At 41.9% G+C, this 23,577-nt stretch overlaps 1 protein-coding gene across 1 annotated transcript in view; it reads right to left on the bottom strand.

The window, feature by feature from the left end:
* The window catches only part of PRIM2 (primase (DNA) subunit 2), a 308,687-nt gene that overhangs the window by 32,761 nt on the left and 252,349 nt on the right, over window positions 1-23,577 (bottom strand). Inside the window, exons 11-12 of the mRNA XM_005696179.3 lie at window positions 16,758-16,884; window positions 3,182-3,264 (exon numbers count right to left, since the gene is read on the bottom strand). Of these exons, the coding sequence (XP_005696236.2) occupies window positions 3,182-3,264; window positions 16,758-16,884 (210 nt within the window). The remainder of the gene's footprint in view (window positions 1-3,181; window positions 3,265-16,757; window positions 16,885-23,577) is intronic.

Below are 23,577 nucleotides of genomic sequence, written 5' to 3'. Positions count from 1 at the left end.
CAATAAAGGCATTAAATAACAGTACAACATTATCTACAGCCCACCCATATGCCCTGGGCATCTTGAAAAAGGTTACAAAGCAGGTCCAAAGGATCATGCTTCAACTAACTAAGGGATCTACTTGCAAACGGAGCATAAATGGAGGAATGCAATGGAGTCAGAGCTAAGAATGTACAAACATGTGCTCGCTTTGACAGCACATGTACTAAATGGGAACGATGCAGCGAATATTAGCATGGCCCCTGCATAAGAATGACACACAAATTCATGAAGCACTACATATCTTTTTCAAAAAAAAGAATGTACAAACATAGTCACTACTGTTAAATAAAAGCATCACTCTTTTTAATAAACATGTGAATAGCCTGTATTTTTTTAGAAGTGATTGTTCATAAAGTACCCATCAGCAGACGAATGGATAATGAAGATGTGGTACATATATACAAAGGAATGTTATTCAGCCATAAAGAGAATGAAATGTTGCCATTAATATGGATAGACCTAGAGATTAGCATACTTAATAAGTCAGACAGAGAAAGACAAACACTGTATGATTTCACCTGTAAGTGGAATCTAAAAAACAAAATGAACAAATATAAATAGAGTCAAAGATACAAAGAAAAACAGATGTTTACTAAAATGGAGAACATGAAATATTGAAACAGAAATAGCAAATCACTATGTTGTATACCAGGGACTAACATGGTGCGAAGGTCACTTCAAAAACCAACCAACCAACCAAGGAAAAAAAGGATCAGATTTGTGATTTTCAGAGGTAGGGTTGTGGGAAGGGGAACTGGATGAAGGCAATCAAAAGACAGGAACTTCCAGTTGTAAGAAAAATAATTACTAAAGATGTAATGTACAACATGATACATATACATTATATATGAAAGTAAAGACAGAAAGCCCTAAGAGTTTTCATAACAAGGAAACAACATTTTTTCTATTTCTTTGCTTTTGTATGTATATGATGACACAGATTTGCTAGTTTTACTGTGGTCACCAATTCACAGCATCTATAAATCAGAGCACTGTGGGGCGCCTTACACAGTGCTGTACATCACTCTTGTCTCAAGAACACTGGACGAAAAAAGACCCCAGGCATGTACAGCGTGGTCATGATGTAACAGAGAGAAGCTAACACTGCTTGGTTAGAGAGGGGTTGTCTTTGCTTCTGTCTTTATCACGCCCAGCCTCTGTGATGGGTTCTTTTCCTACAAACAGGCTCAGGTCCACTGTAGCCCCAAACATGCAGGCAAACCACCTGAGAGGCTCACGCTGACAGAGCCAACTTTCTGGGAGATGTGCTCACTGCCTGCGGGTCCAAGCCACTGCCTCACTCAGTCTGTGTGTCTGTGGTCTTGCTCTGCGTTCCCTGAGACGCTGACGCCTCTCACTGAATCCAGCTGCCTCTCAGTCCTAACCCCAGCCAGTCTCTCCACTATGAAGGACGCTGTCTCTCCACTACACAGGACGCTGTCTCTCCACTACACAGGACGCTGTCTCTCCACTCCAAAGGACTACGCCCTCCTCTCCCAGTTCTCTGCTGACTTTTATAGCCAGCACTTCCTAATGCATTTCTTCCCTCTCCCCTCATTTCTGCTCTGTCCTCTCTCATCTACTTCCTTCTACCATCTGACAGAGGGAAGCGTGAGCCAAGATTGCATCTTGAGTCCTGGCTTTGACTCCCTCCCCCTCTCTCATTATCTGCTCCCTTCTCCCACAGAAAACTCATGACAATCAGCTCTAAAGCAGACTGGGACTGAGAAAACACCATGGAGTCAGAAGCCTGGCTTCCATCTCTGGTAGCAATGACCCAGGAGCTCTGCGCCCATATTACACCCGACCCAACTCCACAAAAGAAGCACTCTCCTCTAATGTTCATTCCAATTCAATTTATTGTTAGATCTATAATTCTAACCCAAAAGAACACCGATTTCCAGCTGGAACTTCTCTGCTACTTCTCTAACACACTACAAATCTGTCATTTAACTGTCCCAGCTCGAAACCTAATCTCTCAAACCAACAAAAACTCCTTTCAAGTGACCTATCAGTGTTGATATACTGGTGCTACCAATACCTTAAGCTTGAAATGCTAGCAATCCTATACACTTATTGCCTTTTATTCACACTTTCTCTCTTCCTAGCCACCTCCCATACACTCGGTCTAATTCACAGAGCATCCCTTCCAAGAAGTGATTCTCAGCCTCCCAATCTGATTACCAACTCCTGTATGCAGAAGAACCAAGACACTCTATGTGTGCCTCTCTCATATGACTTAGGTTTTATAGGAACATGGGTTTATATCCAATTCTTCTTAGCATCTGCCAATAGCTGGGCACCTTGGACACTGCCTTTTCCAGAGGATGGAAAAACCAAGACACAAATTCAATTGATTAAACTCAATATAAACTCTGGACACAGTAGAAACAGAATTTTCTAAAATAATTATTTCTTTCAAGAAAAACTGATATATAATGAATTAGATGTTCTGGCTCTAAAATAGTGTTCTTCTTAAGCTAAGAAAGCAGAAACTCCTTTTAAATGCTTTCAAATCCCAAGCCAACTCACAGAGTGCATCTCTGCGAGCTCACAGGTTTTTTTTTTAAAGCATATTTATTAAAGACACACTCTTAACCATTTGCTGTTACCTTCAAGCATTTCTTTTTTTTACCTAAGTGGTTTCTGAGACAAAGCATCTGATGAACCACTGGACCTGATGAACTAGCCTCCTAAGTGTGGATCTGATTAGTAAATCAGAACACGCGGCAGCACGCACTGCTCTACCTTCTGCTTCAACCTCCCACAGCACCGAAAGTCTCCAAAAAGCAACACGATGTCATTGATTTTCAGCTTCATTAATAAGCTTCAATGCATTCCTCTAAAATCTTATTTTCTAAAATGCCCCCCATTGAGATAGTAAAGCAAATAGGGAGAGAGAGAGTGAAAAAAAAGGGGGGTTTCAGCTTTATTACACAAAAATGTTGCCTAGCAGAAGAACTAGAATACCCACGGAGTCTAAACCAGAGAAGCCAAAGCTTTGGGTTAATTCACTTAGAAGAGGGGCTGCGGTGTGAGGCCAAGCAGGCAGTACACAGCATCCCTGCTAGAACATGACCTGAAACCAAGGGCCTGCCCACTGTCTAGTTGTTGAGACTGCGGGGAGGGTCCAACCTACCTGGCTGATCCCTGCGGGAGGGATCTTGTAGGCCTGCAGTTTCTGCCTCAGCAGCTCGGGGTCGCTGTGTCGGAATGGGCACCCTGGCAATGACAAGCAGCACAACAGCAGGTTATCCACCCAGACTCAACACAACACCATGCTCGAGAGACTCCTGAGCACACCTCAACTGTCCAACGGCCTATTAATAAAAGGGTTAATTGCCCAAGGGTGCAGCTGCTTTCCTCTCTTCATCTAAGTGACAGCTGAGCTGTGCATTATCAGGGCACTACCTTTCTCAGGAGAAGCCACCCACTCATTAGGAAGGGGAACAGCTTTAATCATGCTACTTGCTAACAACCTGAAATAATCACCAAGTAGCTATGAAGAATTTTACCTAAAAATTTCATTAAATCTTTCAATTGCACATATTTTTTTCTAGTTTACAAAAATACATAAAAGCATAAAGGACGATAGATGGCATAAATGAAAAGAAACAATGTGAAAACACTAGGAAATATAAAAATCTCACATCATTTACAGATGTTAATTTTACACCTACTTCCCCACATCTAAGGTCAGGGTCGGCGGCCGAGAGGAGCTACCCCACGTCCAAGGTAAGGAGCAGCGGCTGCGCGTTGCTGAAGCAGCCATGAAGAGACACCCCACGCCCAAGGTAAGAGAAACCCAAGTCAGACGGTAGGCACTGAGAGAGGGCACCAGAGGGCGGACAGACGGAAACCACAATCACAACCAGCCAATCTGATCACACGGACCACAGGTTGTATAACTCAATGAAACCAGGCCACACCATGGGGGCCACCCCAGACGGGCAGATCATGGTGGAGAGGTCTGACAGAATGTGGTCCACTGGAGAAGGGAATGGCAAACCACTTCAGTATTCTTGCCTTGAGAACCCCATGAACAGTATGAAAAGGTAAAAAGATAGGATACTGAAAGAGGAACTCCCCAGGTCGGTAGGTGCCCAATATGCTACTGGAGATCAGTGGAGAAATAACTCCAGAAAGAATGAAGGGATGGAGCCAAGGCAAAAACAATGCCCAGTTGTGGATGGGACTGGTGATAGAAGCAAGGTCCAATGCTATAAAGAGCAATATTGCATAGGAACCTGGAATGTTAGGTCCATGAATCAAGGCAAATTGGAAGTGGTCAAACAGGAGATGGCAAGAATGAATATTGACATTCTAGGAATTAGCGAACTAAAATGGACTGGAATGGGTGAATTTAAGTCAGATGACCATTATATCTACTACTGTGGTCAGGAATCCCTTAGAAGAAATGGAATAGCCATCACAGTCAACAAAAGAGTCCAAAATGTACTATTTGGATGCAATCTCAAAAAAGACAGAATGATCTCTATTTGTTTCCAAGGCAAACCATTCAATATCACAGTAATCCAAGTCTATGCCCCAACCAGTAATGCTGAGGAAGCTCAAGTTGAATGATTCTATGAAGACCTACAAGACCTTCTAGAACTAACATCCAAAAACGATGTCCTTTTCATTATAGGGGACTGGAATGCAAAAGTAGGAAGTCAAGAGACACCGGGAGTAACAGGCAAATTTGGCCTTTACGGAATGAAGCAGGGCAAAGGCTAATAGAGTTTTGCCAAGACAACGCACTGGTCATAGCAAACATCCTCTTTCAAGAATACATGAGAAGACTCTACACATGGACATCACCAGAAGGTCAACACTGAAATCAGATTGATTATATTCTTTGCAGCCAAAGATGGAGAAGCTCTATACAAGTCAGCAAAAACAAGACCAGGAGCTGACTGTGACTCAGATCATGAACTCCTTATTGCCAAATACAGACTGAAATTAAAGAAGGTGGAAAAAACCACTAGACCATTCAGGTATGACCTAAATCAAACCCCTTATGACTATACAGTGGAAGTAAGAAATAGATTTAAAGGACTAGATCTGATAGACAGAGTGCCCGATGAACTATGGATGGAGGTTCGTGACACTGTACAGGAGACAGGGATCAAGAACATCCCCAAGAAAAAGAAATGCAAAAAATTCCAAAGAATATCAAGGAGAGATAAGAAAGCCTTCCTCAGTGATCAATGCAAAGAAATAGAGGAAAACAATAGAATGGGAAAGACTAGAGATCTCTTCAAGAAAATTAGAGATACAAGGGAACATTTCACACAAAGATGGGCTCAGTAAGGACAGAAATGGTATGGACCTAAAAGAAGCAGAAGATATTAAGAATAGGTGGCAAGAATACACAGAAGAACTTTACAAAAAAGATCTTCATGACCCGGATAATCACAATGATGTGATCATTCACCTAGAGCTAGACATCCTGGAATATGAAATCAAGTGGGCCTTAGAAAGCATCACTATGAACAAAGCTAGTGGAGGTGATGGAACACCAGTTGAGCTATTTCCAATCCTGAAAGATGATGCTGTGAAAGTGCTGCACTCAATATGCCAGCAAATTTGGAAAACTCAGCAGTGGCCACAGGACTGGAAAAAGTTAGTTTTTATTCCAACCCCAAAGAAAGGCAGTGCCAAAGAATGTTCAAAAGTGAATGTGAAGTCGCTCAATCATGTCCAACTCTTGGCGACCCCTTGGACAATAGCCCACCAGGCTCCGCCATCCATGGGATTCTCCAGTCAAGAATACTGGAGTGGGTTGCCATTTCCTTCTCCAGGGGATCTTCCCAACCCAGGGATTGAACCTGGGTCTCCTGCATTGTAGGCAGACGCTTTACCGTCTGAACTACCAGGGAAGTCTGTTTTTAAGAATGCTCAAACTAGTGCACAATTGCACTCATCTTACATGCTAGTAAAGTAATGCTTAAAATTCTCCAAGCCAGGCTTCAGCAATACGTGAACCGTGAACTTCCAGATGTTCAAGATGGTTTTAGAAAAGACAGAGGAACCAGAGATCAAATTGTTAACACCCAATGGGTCACTGAAAAAGCAAGAGCGTTCCAGAAAAAACATCTATTTCTGCTTTATTGATATACCAAAGCCTTTGACTGTGTGGATCACAATAAACTGTGGAAAATTCTGAAAGAGATGGGAATACCAGACCACCTGACCTGCCTCCTGAGAAATCTGTATGCAGGTCAGGAAGCAACACTTAGAACTGGACATGGAACAACAGACTGGTTCCAAACAGGAAAAGGAGTACGTCAAGGCTGTATATTGTCACCCTGCTTATTTAACTTATATGCAGAGTACATCATGAGAAATGCTCCACTGGAGGAAGCACAGGCTGGAATCAAGATTGCTGAGAGAAATATCAGTAACCTCAGATATGCAGATGACACCACCCTTATGGCAGAAACTGAACAAGAACTAAAAAGCCTCTTGATGGTGAAAGAGGAGAGTGAAAAAGTTGGCTTAAAGCTCAGCATTCAGAAAACTAACATCATGGTGTCCGGTCCCATCACTTCATGGCAAATAGATGGGGTAATAGTGGAAACAGTGGCTGACTTTATTTTTCTGGGCTCCAAAATCACTACAGATGGTGACTGCAGTCATGAAATTAAAAGACTCTTACTCCTTGGAAGGAAAGTTGTGACCAACCTAGACAGCATATTGAAAAGCAGAGACATTACTTTATCAACAAAGGTCCGTCTAGTCAAGGCTATAGTTTTTCCAGTGGTCACGCATGGATGTGAGAGTTAGACTATAAAAAAAGGTGAGCACCAAAGAATTGATGCTTTTGAACTATGGTGTTGGAGAAGACTCTTGAGAGTTCCCTGGACTACAAAGAGATCCAACCAATCCATCCTAAAGGAAATCAGTCCTCAATATTCATTGGAAGGACTGATGGTGAAGCTGAAACTCCAATATTTTGGCCACCTGATGCGAAGAGTTGACTCATTTGAAAAGAGCCTGATGCTGCGAAAGACTGAGGGCAGGAGGAGAAGGGGACGATAGAGGATGAGATGGCTGGATGACCGACTCAATGGACATGGGTTTGGGTGACCTTCTGGGAGTTGGTGATGGACAGGGAGTTCTGGCGTGCTTCGGTTCATGGGGTCGCAAAGAGTCGGACACAACTGAGTGACTGAACTGAACTGAACCCAAAGTGCAGAATCCATACAAAGTTAGAGGAATCCCAGATAGAAATGAGATGAACAAACAGGAAAATATTTTACAGAAAAATGAGTTATAGGAGGTATACAGAATCTCTATATTATTTCATAAGAAAAATAAAGATGGACTACTAAAAAAAATGGCATAAACAAGAACACAGAAAATATCTAAAAGCGGTATATGCCAAAATCCAGGAAATTTTAGATATTTTAATAAGAAACTACAATGAGAAGTCAACATATTTTATTTAAAAGTTGACACAGGAAGCCAGGGCAATTTTTTTCAGTCATAGCTGATGGACCTGTAAGTTAATGAGAAACAACTGTGCATTATTAATGAAAGTAATGGGAAATTGGCTGCAACAAAAATAATGGAAAAAAGCCCAGAAGCTAAACAAATGTGGTTACTAAAAGCCTTAACTACAAATAAAAGCACACATGATAACACTGTTGCTACTGCTATTAAGTCACTTCAGTCGTGTCTGACTCTGTGCGACCCCATAGACGGCAGCCCATCAGGCTCCACCGTCCCTGGGATTCTCCAGGCAAGAACACTGGAGTGGGTTGCCATTTCTTTCTCCAACGCATGAAAGTGAAAAGTGAAAGGGAAGTCGCTCAGTCGTGTTCGACTTTCAGCGGCCCCATGGACTGCAGCCCACCAGGCTCCTCCGTCCATGGAATTTTCCAGGCAAGAGTACTGGAGTGGGGTGCCATTGCCCTCTCCCCATGAAAACACTGGATTCCTATAAATTATGAAAGTCACAAAATTCATGGTAGTATGTATTTTAGTAAGATCAGCACTGTAACATTGTTTAGTACCAGGAAGTGTGATGAGTAGATGCATAGCATGTGGTTAAGAGTCTAGAGCTGCCCTTCCTGCATCTGAATCTCAGTTTACCAGCTAAGGATTGGGGGGCTGTGTGCTTGTCTGCATCTTGTTGTTGACTCAGCTTCACTGTCAGCATGGGAAATACGTAGCAGAGCTCCTGTGAGAATGGTATCTAAAGCCCTTCCACACTGCCAGCATACAGGAAGCACACCTCAACATGGGTTAGCCAACAGTATTATTCCAAAAAAAAGTCTTATAATGAAATTGCAAAGGATCCCAATGAAAAGGAAATGAGGCTTAGTTAAGTCCAGAATTATTAAAAGTGAAAGTCACTCAGTCATGTCCGACTCTTTGCAACCCCATGGACTATATAGTCCATGGAATTCTCCAGGCCAGAATACTGGAGTGTGCAGCCGTTCCCTTCTCCAGGGGATCTTCCCAACCCAAGTCTCCTGCACTGCAGGCAGATTCTTTGCCGTCTGAGCCACTAGAATTATTAAAAGACACCAACAAGAGACAGATTAACTGAATTGTCCACACTGCACTTGAAATACTGCCCATGCCTATATGAAAAGGTCAGAAAGGGCAAAGCCAAGAAGAAACCAAAGATTGACAAAACGCCTTTCAAAGCTTTGCTCACAAAAATAAGAAAACAGAAGAAACAATCCACCTCGGGAGTAGGGAAGCTGGTGTTATTTTTGACAAATGACAGAAAGAAAACAGAATTCAGCAACTCTGAACTTTGCTTCTATCGTCTAACAACCTTCCAAACTGGAAAGGGCTGAACTCACAAGGTAACTGAAGGTAAAGGGAATGCAGATGCAACTCATGGTGTTCCAGGCAAGTCTTGAACAAAACTGCCCAGCACACATTTGTGGAAGGAATGGATAAACAGTCTGGAATACAGTTATACCTATATTGACTCAAGATTGGCTGAACAACCATTCCTGGCAGCACTGGTTAATGAAATGCTGTCAACCTAGGGGACTACAGAGCTGTGCAAATTACACAAACCTGAAAGGACAGAGACTTCAGGTTTCCAGCCTGGCACAGAAAGAGCAAAGACGTTTTCTCTTCATCCTAACAAGTAAAAAGCTGAACAGACTGGAAATCAACAACTCCACTCAGACCCATCAGAGAAATGAGGTCACAGGGCAAAGCATTGCCCACCAAAATTAGAGAGAGAGGCAGACACAGAGAGCCACAACACACCAGAGCAGAAATCTCTGCAGGAACCAGCACTGGTGTAGGAACTCCTACCCTGGAACTGACAGATCTCTGGTCTCTGTGTGGATGACTCTGAGAGACAGAAACTCCAAGGCAACCGGCCAGAGGAGGCCACACTGTGCAGCTGAATGTCAGGGGCCCCACTGTGTGCTCACAGCATGTAACTGAGAAACCCACTCATGTTCTGGCATGGGGATAAACAAAGGCACCATCCTTAAATACTCTGGAGCACTCTGTTCTGTTTAGCAAGGCTGCCCTCAGGAGAAACCATCTTACCTGAGTCTCACCTGTCTGGAGGAATGGAAATGCCCAGCTGCAGCCTCCTCTGACCACTCTGTCCCCTTGGAAGCAGGGAAGCTGAGAATCACTCGTGTGGTTCACAGCCACAGGCACACTACACACTGTCTATAAGTCATCCCCTCCCGCTCACCAGCACACCACGACAGACAAATGTACTAGGTTTCTGTACACCCTGTATGTCACATCTACCTTTCAACGAAAAATTACAATATGGAGAGACTGAACACATGTCAGAACCAAAGCCAGATATGGCGGTGTGTTGGCATTATCAGACTGAAACTTTAAATTAACTATGATCAACATGCTGCGGGCTCTGCTGGAAAAAGTAGACAACATGCACACACAGATGCGTAACATAAGCAGACAGATGGAAATTATAAGGAAGAACGAAAAAGCGAGGCATCAGGAATCAAAACACCAACAGAAATGAAGAGTGCCTTTGTTGGACTTATTAGCAGACACAGCTGAGGAAACAAACTCTATGCTTCAGGATACGACAATAGAAATTTCCAAAAGCAAAAAAAAAATAAAAAAGATTGGGGGAAAAAAGAACAAGACCAAAATAGCCAAGAACTGAATAACAAAGTTGTCACATACGACAACTGGAATCCCAGGAGGAGGAGAGAAAAAGGAACAGAAGCAATAATGACAGAGAATTTCCTCCAAATTAATGTCAGATACCAAACCACAGACCCAGGAAGCTCAGAGAACACCAAGCCCAAGCAGGATAAACGCCAATAGAAGATAGTGAGGCATATTACATTACATTATATTATTTAGTATAGTATAGTATAGTATATTAATAGTTTAGAAAATCAGTGACAAAGGAAAATCTTAAAAGAAGCTAAAGGAGAAACATCTTACCGACAAAGAAAAAACTTTTATTGAACTTATCCTCAGAAACTATGCAAGAAGGGAGTGGAGTGAAACAGTTAAACTGTGTAGAGAAAAAACTTCCTCAAACTCAGAACTGTGTACCCTACAAAATTCTCCTTCAAAAGAGACAGAGAAATAAGGAGTTTCTCTGACAAACAAAAATTGAGGTAATATGTTTCCAGATCTCCAGGGCAAGAAACGTTAAAAGAAGTTCTTCAAAGACAAGTAAAATGATATAAACCAGAAATTCAGATCTACCCAAAGAAAATCTGAACATCAAAGAACAGGAAAGGTAATATATAAACCTTTGCTTTTCTTATTCATAACTAACCTAACAAATGAAAGTTTGTTCAAAGCAATGGGAACAATGTATTCTATTATGCAGGTTTATGAACCTATCTGCATGTGTTTATATACTCTTATTATAAATGAAAGGAATGACAGAAGCATACAAGGGAAGTGGAAACATTGTTATTATAAGGCACTTGCATTACTTGTGCCTGACATGGTGACCCAAAAACAGACATATATACGAAAACTCCTTAAAAGTAAAACCAATTTAGAAAGTAATAAAATAAGTATAATAGATATGTTAAAAAGAAAAAAAATGGAATCATATAAAATGCTCAGTTAAAATCACAAAAGGCAGAAAAAGTATGGAAGACAAAAACAGAAACAAAGAAAAAGGACAACAAATAAAAAACAGTAACAAACACAGCTGCATTAACCCCACGATATCAATCTTTACTTTAAAGGTGATGCTGCTACTGCTGCTAAGTCGCTTCAGTCATGTTCAACTCTGTGCGACCCCGTACACGGCAGCCCCCCAGGCTCCCGTCCCTGGGATTCTCCAGGCAAGAACACTGGAGTGGGCTGCCGTTTTCTTCTCCAATGCATGCATGCATACTAAGTCATGTGTCGTGTCCAACTTTGTGCAACCCTTTGGACAGCAGCCCACCAGGCTCCTCTGTCCACGAGATTCTCCTGGCAAGAATACTGGAGTGGAATGCCATTTCCTTCTCCACGGTCACCCATTAAAAGCAGACTGTCAGAGTGGATCAAAATCAAGACCCAACTATACGTTGTATACAAGAAAGCCACTTTAGAGACACACGTGGGTTGAAAGGAATGGAAGAGAAAGATACACCATGCGAACACAAACCAAAGCAAATGGGAGTATATATTACTTTCAGACAGAGTAGACCTCAGAGTACAGGGTTTATGTAGGATAAAAAGGGTCTTTACATAACAACGAAGGGTGAACACTCCAAGAAGACATCGCCATCTGTAAAGTGCACGCACTAACAACAGAGTAGCAAAACACATCAGGAAACACCAGACAGAACCACAGAGAGCAGTCCTGGCCCCTTTGCTGGCAACCTCCACACCTCTATCAAGCTGGACGGGTTCTGCAGGAGAGTCAACAACACAGGAGAGCGCCTTAGCACTCACCAGAGACAGAAATGATACCCACACCCAGCTACACCCCACAGCTGCAGAGAGCACATCTTCAGCTCCCAGGGACAAGCTCTGCCGCAGGCCATGTCAACATGGGGACTGCTAAGCACATGGAGGGCAGAGTTCACCTAAGAACTCTATCTCTTGCTCAGTATTGCTGTGGACCAAAAACTGCTCAAAAAAAACAAAGATTATTCATTAAAAAAAAAAGAGAATAGATCAGTTTATCTAATAAACAATATGAGCTTCCTGTATGTTTGCTAAGTACAGCGAGCCCTCAGCATCTGTGGGGACTGGTTCTAGGACCTGCCCAGGATACTAAAGTTTGCAGGTACCCAAGTCCATTGGCTGGGCTTCCATACCCAAGATTCCACATCCTCATACACAACCAACCTCAGATCTTATACTACTGAATATATTTGTTGGAAAAAAATCCACATGCGAGATGGACCCTTGGAGTTCATACCCTTGCTGTTTAAGAGTCAGCTGTGTATTATTTTCTAGCTGATTGAGTTTAAACTAAAAACAAAATTTTAAAAAGGAGAATGGATAGGAATAAATTAGATAAAACAACAGAAAGAAGAAACACAATATCCTGCTTTTAAGGTAACAAATGTCCAAAATCACTATTTCAGTAATTCAAGTCAATGCTCCAACCGGTGATGTTGAAGAAGCTGAAGCTGAACGGTTCTATGAAGACCTACAAGATCTTCTAGAACTAACACCCAAAAAAGATGTCCTTTTCATTATAGGAGACCAGAAAAGAAGTACAAAGTCAAGAGATACATGGAGTAAAAGGCAAATTTGGCCTTGGAATACAGAATGAAGCAGGGCAAAGGTTAATAGAGTTTTGCCAAGAGAACACACTGGTCATAGCAAACACTCTCTTCCAATAACACAAGAGAAGACTCTACACATGGACATCACCAGATGGACAACACCAAAATCCGATTGACTATATTCTTTGAAACCATAGATGGAGAAGTGCTATACAGTGAGCAAACACATGACTGGGAGCTGATTGTGGCTCAGACAATGAACTCCTTATGGCAAAATTCAGACTTAAATTGAATAAAGTAGCGAAAAGCACTAGACCATTCAGATATGACCAAAATCAAATCTGTTACAATTATACAGTAGAAGTGACAAATAGATTCAAGGGATTACATCTGATAGACAGAATGCCTGAAGAACTATGAACGGGGGTTCGTGTCATTGTACAGGAGGCAGTGATCAAGATCATCCCCAAGAAAAAGAAATAAAAAAGGAAAAATGGTTGTCTGAGGAGGACTTACAAATATCTGTGAAAAGAAGACAAATGAAGGGCAAAGGAGAGGAGGAAAGATACTCCCATTTGATGCAGAGTTCCAAAGAATAGCAAGGAGAGATAAGAAAGTCTTTCTCAGTAATCAGTGGAAAAAAATAGAGGAAAACAATAGAATGGGAAAGATTAAAGATCTCTTCAAGAAAATTAGAGATACCAAGGGAACATTTCATGCAAAGATGGGCTCAATAAAGGACAGAAAAAATATGGACCTAACAGAAGCAGAAGATATTAAGAAGAGGTGGCAAGAATACAGAGAAGAACTGTACAGAAAAGATATTCATGACCCAGATAACCATGATGGTGTGGTAAATCACCTAGACCCAGGCATCCTGGAGTGCGAAGTCAAGTGGGCCTTAGGAAGCATCTTTATGAACAAAGTTATTGGAGGTGATAGAATTCCAGTTGACCTATTTCAAATCCTGAAAGATGATGCTGTGAAAGTGTTGCACTCAATATGCCAGCAAATTTGGAAAACTCAGCAGTGGCCACAGGACTGGAAAAAGTCAGTTTTTATTCCAATCCCAAAGAAAGGCAATGCCAAAGAATGCTCAAACTACCTTACAATTGCACTTGTCTCACATGCTAGGATAAGTAATGCTCAAAATTCTCCAAGCCAGGCTTCAACAGTATGCGAACTAAGAATTTCCAGATGTTCAAGCTGGATTTAGAAAAGGCTGAGGAACCAGAGGTCAAATTGCCAACAACTGCTGGATCATGGAAAAAGCAAGAGAGTTCTAGAAAAACATCTCTTTCTGCTTTATTGACTACCAGAGCCTTTGACTGTGTGGATCACAATAAACTGTGGAAAATTCTTAAAGGGATGGGAATACCAGACCACCTTATCTGCCTCCTGAGAAATCTGCATGCAGGTCAGGAAGCAACACTTAGAACTGGACATGGAACAACAGACTGGTTCCAAATTGGGAATGGAGTACATCAAGGAGTCGGGAAAGAAGTACTCTGTATTGTCACCCTGCTTATTTAACTTATATGCAGAGTACATCATGAGAAACACAGGGCTGAATGAAGCACAAGCTTGAATCAAGTTTGCCAGGAGAAATATCAATAACCACAGATACGCAGATGACACCACCCTTATGGCAGAAAGTGAAGAAAAACGAAAGAGCCTCTTGATGAAAGCGAAAGAGGAGAGTGAAAAAGTTGGCTTAAAACTCAACATTCAGGAAACTAAGATCATGGCATGCAGTCCCACCATGTCATGGCACACAGATGGGGAAACGATGGAAACAGTGAGAGACTTTATTTTTGGGGGCTCCAGGGTCACTGCAGATGGTGTTGCAGCCATGAAATTAAAAGACTCTTGTTCCTTGGAAGAAAAGCAATAACCTAGAGAGCCTGTTAAAAAAGCAGAGACATTACTTTGCCAACAAAGGTCAATCTAGTCAAAGCTATGGTTTTTCCAGCAGTCATGTACTGATGTGAAGGTTGGACTATAAAGAAAGCTAGTGTCAGACTTTATTTTGGGGGGCTCCAAAATCACTGCAGATGGTGACTGCAGCCATGAAATTAAAACACTCTTACTCCTTGGAAGAAAATTTATATCTAACATAGATAGCACATTAAAAAGTAGAAACATTACTTTGCCAATAAAGGTCCATCTAGTCAAGGCTATGGTTTTTCCAGTGGTCATGTATCGATGTGAGAGTTGGACTGGGAAGAAAGCTGAGTGCCAAAGAATTGATACTTTTGAACTGTGGTGCTGGAGAAGACTCTTGAGAGCCCCTTGGAGTACAAGGAGATCCAACCAGTCCATCCTAAAGGAGATCAGTCCTGGACGTTCATTGGAAGGACTGATGTTGAAGCTCAAACTCCAATACTTTGGCCAACTCATGCGAAGAGTTGACTCATTGGAAAAGACCCTGATGCTGGGAGGGATTAGGGGCAGAAGGAGAAGGGGACGACAGAGGATGAGATGGCTGGATGGCATCACCTACTCGATGAACATGAGTTTGGGTGAACTCCGAGAGTTGGTGATAGACAGGGAGGCCTGGCGTGCTGTAATTCATGGGGTCACAAAGAGTTGGACACGACTGAGCAACTGAACTGAGCGGAACTGAAGCACTGAAGAACTGATGCTTTTGAACTGTGGCATTGCAAAAGACTCTTGAGAGTCCCTTCAACTGCAAGGAGATCCAACCAGTCCATCCTAAAGGAGATCAGTCCTGGACGTTCATTGGAAGGACTAATATTGAAGCTCAAACTCCAATACTTTGGCCAACTCATGCGAAGAGTTGACTCATTGGAAAAGACCCTGATGCTCGGAAAGATGGAAGGCAGGAGGCAAATGGGATGACAGAGGATGAGATGGTGGGATGGCATTACCAACTCGATGGACATGAGTTTGAGTAAGCTCTAGAAGTTGGTAAAAGACAAGGAAGCCTGACGTGCTACAGTCCATTAGGTCACAAAGATTCGGACACAACTGAGTGACTGAGCTGAAACTGAAGTAAATAAGCAATGCACTGAGGACCTGGAAACAGACAGAACCCTCTCTCCAAGAGCTGCACTTGGCCAAGTAAATTCAGTTCAGTTTAGTTCAGTCGCTCAGTCGTATCCGACTCTTTGCGACCCCATAAATTGCAGCACGCCAGGCATCCCTGTCCATCACCAACTCCCGGAGTTCACTCAAACTCATGTCCATCGAGTTGGTGATGCCATCCAGCCATCACATCCTCTGTCGTCCACTTTTCCTCCTGCCTCCAATCCCTCCCAGCATCAGAATCTTCCAATGAGTCAACTCTTTGCATGAGGTAGACAAAGTACTGGAGTTTCAGCTTCAGCATCATTCCTTCCAAAGAATACCCAAGGCTGATCTCCTTCAGAATGGATTGGTTGGATCTCCTTGCAGTCCAAGGGACTTTCAAGAGTCTTCTACAACACCACAGTTCAAAAGCATCAATTCTTCGGCACTCAGCTTTCTTCACAGTCCAACTCTCACATCCATACATGACTACTGGAAAAACCATAGCCTTGACTAGACGGACCTTTGTTGGCAAAGTAATGTCTCTGCTTTTGAATATGCTATCTAGGTTGGTATAACTTTTTTTTAACCTACAACTTAGGCAAATTGATAGATATGTGAAATCATGACTTGTTAAATCCCTCGCTTAGCCTTTGTTTGTTAATCAGAGAGAAAATTAATGAATCTACCCTTCTAAAATTTGAGGCACTCAAATTTAAAAAGCTTTGATTAGCTGTCTAAGCCTCATGCTTAAGAAAGAGAACAGCAAGTGAAGAAGCTGGAGGCCTGAAGAGCCTGGCTCAGCACAAAGTGGAACACAGCGGGACCACGTTCTCTTACTGGCCCGGCTCAGTAACAAAACAAACTATAACAGCCAGTGGACCTCTGGCTTGTCCTGATGACTGACAGGAAGCCCCAAGCCTGCTCCCTTTAGTAATGCAAAGTCTCCTGCACTATTCCCCACAGAGCTCCTGGGTTTCTGTGCATTACAGACATGTCAGAGAAAGCACTTACCGTGATAATCCCCTTGGCCCGGTGTATTGGTGAGGATGATCTTCATGCAGCTGTAAGGTGTGTAGTCTGTCCTCTTGCCTTCCTTTCCGTAGCTGTGACGGATGTTGTAAGAGTAGCCTTTATCAAACTGATTGGAGGAAAAACAGAGAAGAGACAAATTAAGCCAGCATTGAACTGATGGTGTCGGCAGTGCCAGCCGGAATCAAAGCACACAAAGTAACACTTTCTAAAATAAGTCAGCATTCATGGCAGATGTACATCTGTATCAGACACAACATTTGGGTCCTTTATAGGTTTTTAAAGGTGCAAAACTTAAAGGAAATAAATTTATCAGGTTAAAGACAGTTAATGTTTATATTTATATGTTTAAAGATTAGGATAATTCTTTCCTGAGAAGAATAATCGATTTGCCTTTTCTTGGCTTGATTCCAAAGATCATGCGCGATGTCAATCTTCTTCTCTATCCACCTTATGCTAGTCTTCCCTGAATTCCCACATCTTGCCTACTCTACTTCTGAAGGGCCTTGTGATATAATTAATGCCTCCCCTGCACTTTCACTACACAAAAGCAAGCCGTCAGCAAATGCTTCAAGAATGAAAGAATACTGTGACTGTCTCCAGCCAGGAATTCCCGACTCATGTTCAACAAGGAAGGTAACTACACAGGAAGGACTTTGCATGGGTGAGATAAAAAGGAACTCATATTTATTGAAAGGCTCAGTATAGTGGGTCTAAGCTGTCCTACACTTTAAAGAGCACAGGAAAAAGAATCAAGAGATGAGAAAATACTGTGGGTTTCTATGGATGAGATTTCTTTTCATTGAGGTATACAGCTGATACAACATTGTGTTAGTTTCTGGTGTACGGCAAAGTGATTCAACTACGCATGTACATACTTATATTCTTTTTCAGATTATTTTCCAGTATAGGTTATTGTAAGACATTGAAAATAGTTCCCTGTGCTATACAGTAAGACCTTGCTGTTTAGAAGTTACAGTTTTAATTTTGAGGCTATGATCTACATTGAGTGACATGCGTAAATATCAAGTCTCCAGTTTGATGTAACACACGCCACCATCAAGAAACGGCATGTTTCCATCATTCACAGAGCTCCCTCAAGCCCCTTTACAGCATCTTCCCCAACCCACACACCCAGAAGCATCCACAGGTTTCACTTCTGTCATCATGGCTTTAGACGTTCTACAACTTCACAAAAACGCTGTCACCTACAACTTGGCATTTGCCTTCTACCTCTACAAGGATCCAATTATGAGCTGCTTCAGCTGTTGAACTTCAAAACCCCCCTGAAAGGAGTTCAGCTTGGAGATTAGGAGTGAGACACTCTGTGTTCTGGGAAAAAATGGCAGAAGAGGTCTTCAGAAAGTTAGATATTTTCAGGATAACATTTTATGAGCCTAATTCTTGAATCTCCTTGTATCTATGAAAGCACTAAAATCCTTCATGGTGATGTCTGTTCCTTGTAATGAACAGTAAGGCTCACAAGACTAGCAGAAACCTTCTGCAATAAATGTGATTGATTTTGGGTACCCCCCTCTTCCCCAAAATCACAAATATACTGACCTCCCTGCTACCCCTTCAGGGCACTTTCTGAGAGGTATCTGTGATGCTGCCTCCTGGGCTATAGTCCTCATTTTGCCCCAAATAAAACTTAACTCACAACTCTCACATTGTGCTTTTTTTTTTTGGTCAACATGCCAAAGTAGCATATTATGGGACAGTATATCTGGTACCCTCGAGTGAACTGGAAAACACATTTTCCAACACCATTTATTGAAGATAATTTATTCCATTGCTCTATAAGTTCAATTCAGTCACTCAGTCATGTCCAACTCTTTGCGACCCCATGAATCGCAGAACGCCAGGCCTCCCTGTCCATCATGAACTTCCAGAGTTTACCCAAACTCATGTCGATCAAGTCGGTGATGCCATCCAGCAATCTCATCCTCTGTCGTCCCCTTCTCCTCCTGCCCCCAATCCCGCCCAGCATCAGGGTCTTTTAAATTGAGTCAGCTCGTCGCATCAGGTGGCCAAAGTATTGGAGTTTCAGCTTCAACATCAGTCCTTCCAATGAACACCCAGGACTGATCTCCTTTAGGATGGACTGGTTGGATCTCCCTGCAGTCCAAGGGATCTCAAGAGTCTTCTCCAACAGCACAGTTCAAATGCATCAATTCTTTGGCACTCAGCTTTCTTTATAATCTAACTCTCACATTCATACATGATCACTGGAAAAACCATAGCCTCGACTAGACAGACCTTTGTTGACAAACTATGTCCCTGCTTTTTAATATGCTGTCTAGGTTGCTCATGACTTTCAAGGAGTAAGCGTCTTTTAATTTCATGGCTTGCAATGACCATCTGCAGTGATTTTGGAGCCCAGAAAAATAAAGTCAGCCACTATTTCCACTGTTTCCCCATCTATTTCCCATGAAGTGATGGGATCAGATGCCATGATCTTCATTTTCTGAATGTTGAGCTTTAAGCCAACTTTCTTACTCTCCTCTTTCACCTTCATCAAGAGGCTCTTTAGTTCTTGTTCAGTTTCTGCCATAAGGGTGGTGTCATCTGCATGTCTGAGGTTATTGATGTTTCTCCCAGCAATCTTGATTCCAGCTTGTGCTTCTTCTAGCCCAGTGTTTCTCATGATGGACTCTGCATAGAAGTTAAATAAGCAGAGTGACACTATACAACCTTGACATACTCCTTTTCCTATTTGGAACCAGTCTGTTGTTCCATGCCCACTTCTAACTGTTGCTTCCCGACCTGCATACAGATTTCTCAAGAGGCAGGTCAGATGGTCTGGCATTCTCTTTCAGAATTTTCCACAGTTTATTGTGATCCACATGGTGTAGGATTTGGTATAGTCAATAAAGCAAAAATAGATGTTTTTCTAGAACTCTCTTGCTTTTTCCATGATCCATTAGACGTTGGCAATTTGATCTCTGGTTCCTCTGTCTTTTCTAAAACTAGTTTGAACATCTGGAAGTTCACGGTTCATGTATTGCTGGAGCCTGGCTTGGAGAATTTTGAGCAATACTCTATTAGCGTGTTCTACGGAAGGACTGATGCTAAAGCTGAAATTCCAATATTTTGGCCACCTCATGCGAAGAGTTGACTCACTGGAAAAGACTCTGATGCTGGGAGGGATTGGGGGCAAGAGGAGAAGGGGACAACAGAGGATGAGATGGCTGGATGGCGTCACTGACTCGATGGATATGAGCTTGAGTGAACTCTGGGAGTTGATAATGGACAGGGAGGCCTGGCGTGCTACAATTCACGGGGTCACAAAGAGTCGGATATGACTGAGCAACTGAACTGAACTACTAGCATGTGAGATGAGTGCAATAGTGCGGTAGTTTGAGCATTCTTTCGCATTGCCTTTCTTTGGGATGGGAATGAAAACTGACCTTTCCCAGTCCTGTGGCTACTGCTGAGTTTTCCAAATCTGCCGGCACACTGAGTGCAGCACTTTCACAGCATCATCTTTCAGCATTTGAAATAGCTCAACTGGAATTCCATCACCTCCCCTAGCTTTGTTCGTAGTGATGCTTCCTAGGCCCACTTGACTTCACATTCCAGGATGTCTGGCTCTAGGTGAGCGATCACACCATCGTGATTATCTGGGTCATGAAGATCTTTTTTGTACAGTTCTTCTGTGTATTCTTGCCACCTCTTCTTAATTTCTGCTTCTGTTAGGTCCAAACCATTTCTGTCCTTTATCGAGCCCATTTTTGCATGAAATGTTTCCTTGGTACCTCTAATTTTCTTAAAGACAACTCTATTCTTTCCTATTCTATTGTTTTCCTCTATTTCTTTGCACTGATCGCTAAGGAAGGCTTTCTTATCTCTCCTTGCTATTCTTTGGAACTCTGCATTCAAATGGGTATATCGTTCTTTCTCTCCTTTGTTTTTAGCTTCTCTTCTTTTCACAGCTATTTGTAAGGCCTCCTCAGACATTTTGCTTTTTTCATTTATTTTTCTTGGGGATGGTCTTGATCCCTGTCTCCTGTACAATGTCACGAACCTCTGTCCATAGTTCATCAGGCACTCTTCAGATCTAGTCCCTTAAATCTATTTCTCACTTCCACTGTGTAATCATAACCTATCTGATTTTGGTCATACCTGAATGGTCTAGTGGTTTTCCCCACTTTCTTCAATTTCAGTCTGAATTTGGCAAGAAGGAGTTCATGATTTAAGCCACAGTCAGCTCCCTGTCTTGTTTTTGCTGACTATATAGAGTAGAGCTTTTCCATCTTTGGCTGCAAAGAATATAATCAATCTGATTTCGGTGTTGACCACCTGGTGATGTCCATGTGTAGAGTCTTCTCTTGTGTTGTTGGATGAGGGTGTTTGCTATGACCAGTGTGTTCTCTTGGTGAAACTCTATTAGCCTTTGTCCTGCTTCATTCTGTAGTCCATTGCTCTATAGGTCCATTCTTTTGCTAATGCCATACTGTCCTCGTTACATCTTTAAAGCATGTCACAGTTTCAGGTAATGTAAGTCCTCTTGTTTTGTTCTTTTTCAATATTATTTTGGCTATTTTATGTCCTTGCTTTTCCTTATAAACTTTAAAATCAGTTTATCAATTTCTACTTTAAAAAAAAGAAAAAGACTGCTGTAATTTTCTGCAACCAGTAGCTTATGGTTTCATAACTACTGATGTGCCCACAAGCAATCTACAGCCAGGAAAACAAATGGCATTTCAACTGAAAGAAAACTTTCAAGAAATAAAAAAAATCTTTCAAATTATCATTACATTTCACTGGTGAAAACAAGAATGTTAAAAGTTCCAGCAAACATCTTTTATGGACAACTTCTGTTTGTTTTGTTAGTCATAAGCATTTAACTATAATCAATCTCTTTATGCGAACTTTTAGGTATGAAGTGAATTTAATTAGACGTAAGATTTCTCTACGTTCATCAGAAAACACTGAAAGAACTTTTCAGTCAACCATTCTGTTTAATGAAAAGCTACTCTCTCTAAGGAAAAAAGCTAACGTTAGTCTCTTCCCTCTTCCTTTTCCTTCCAATTTATTTAGCATTTATGTGTATGTATATCTAAATTTGGACCTTACTAAGTTTTCAGGCTATTCACATATTTATCATACAAATTGTCTTCTTTAGTTTTCAAACTGGCAAACTCTTGAAATATTGTGCAGAAGGTACATTTACTGGGTGATGTTTCAGGGAATACTTTTCAGGTGTCCACATCCACAACTCAAAGGAATGTCTCTAAGTACTTATATCAGAAGGGGCATGAGAACTAGGTGGAAGCACTCTTTTCTGTTGTGGCTTCTCCAACCAATCCCAGCCAGCAATAGGAAACACCAGAAAATCAACAGCCTGAAGGTGGTCAAGCAGAAGTTGGCACCCTTCCAAATTAGTCCTACCATTCCAGCTGCAGCACCGCAATCTGCATTTCTGCCCAAGTTAGCAACAAGTTATTTTCAGAGCCACTAGGTCACCAATGGAATTCAAGAAATGCAATAAAGCAGGTGCATCTTAATCCTCTCATGTTGGTCTATTTCAGAGTCCCTCACAAGTCTGCCTCCTACCCCAGCTCCACCCACAGCACAGAGACTGCATTTCATTATATTTTTTATAGTATTCACACCCAAATCTACTCAGAAGCCGTAAGTATATATAAACCTCTAAGTGTCAAGAGTCATGCATGGTCTTCCTTAGAAGCCCCAAGACCAAGTATTATTCCTACTGGCAGGACATCAACACCTGCCTTGCACAGTTAAGTGACAATAGTTGAAAACCAAGTATTCTTCAGAGAGAGATTTATATTCAAAAAGGAAAATCTTGACCTAAGGGAGGCAAAACAACCATAAATACATGCGCAGAGAAGAGGGTAAAGATAGGGCAATTCTAACAAAGACATAGTCGATCCCTTTTTCTGGGTTATTTCCTACTCACAAGAATCTGGAACTCTGGTTTACACATTGAGAAACACACAGAGAGTGGGTCTACCAACTACAGAGGCCGGTCCTTCACTGCCCAGATCTAGGGTCCCACACATCACCAGAGGGCCCCCAGAAGCTACCAGGAAGGCACAGCTCAGCAGCAGAGCCACGTGTAGAAACAGAGCTGCCATGGGGAAGGGCGTGAAGCCACCATGGGCTCGCCGTGACACCCATTTTTACCAGCTCTCCTGCAGCTGGTGACCTGTTGATTCTCGCTCCTCCTGCCACTTCTCTAAAGCTTTGCTTGCAGTGTTCATAACCAGAACGCATGCCAATAAGCATTTAATACACAGCGCCCCCATTAAATGCTTAGTTACTAAATTACTCAATTATCTATAAAACTAATCTTGTTATAGTTCACCTACAGATTCCAAGTACTTCTCTTTAACTCTTAACTTTAGCCACAGTTTAACTCTTTGAGAGATCACTGAAACATCACACATTCTAACCCAACAACACAATGAAGGAGGCTTGGAGACTGAAGATTAATAGTTAAGACAGCCTTGAATTGAAATCCGCCTCTACTATGTGTTAACTGTGTGACCTTGGACAAGTGACTCAACTTCTTTGTAACAATTCCCTTACATAGTATATAAAAACAAAGGCGTAACATTTCAGTCACAGGGTTGGTATGACAATTAGCTAATAGCTCATCTGAATAAAGCACTTGGTGTACCATCAAGCACAGAATTAGCTCTGTATTGAATATATTCTCCATCAATATTTTTTAAAAAACCAATCCAATCCAAATGGGCAGAATACATAACTAGACATTTCTCCAAAGAAGACATAAAGATGGCCAATAGGCAACATAGAAAGATGCTCAACA

This window comes from Capra hircus, chromosome 23 (assembly GCF_001704415.2).
Source record: "Capra hircus breed San Clemente chromosome 23, ASM170441v1, whole genome shotgun sequence".
Classification (NCBI taxonomy): Eukaryota; Metazoa; Chordata; class Mammalia; order Artiodactyla; family Bovidae; genus Capra; species Capra hircus.
This window is presented reverse-complemented; position numbering and strand designations above follow the sequence as displayed.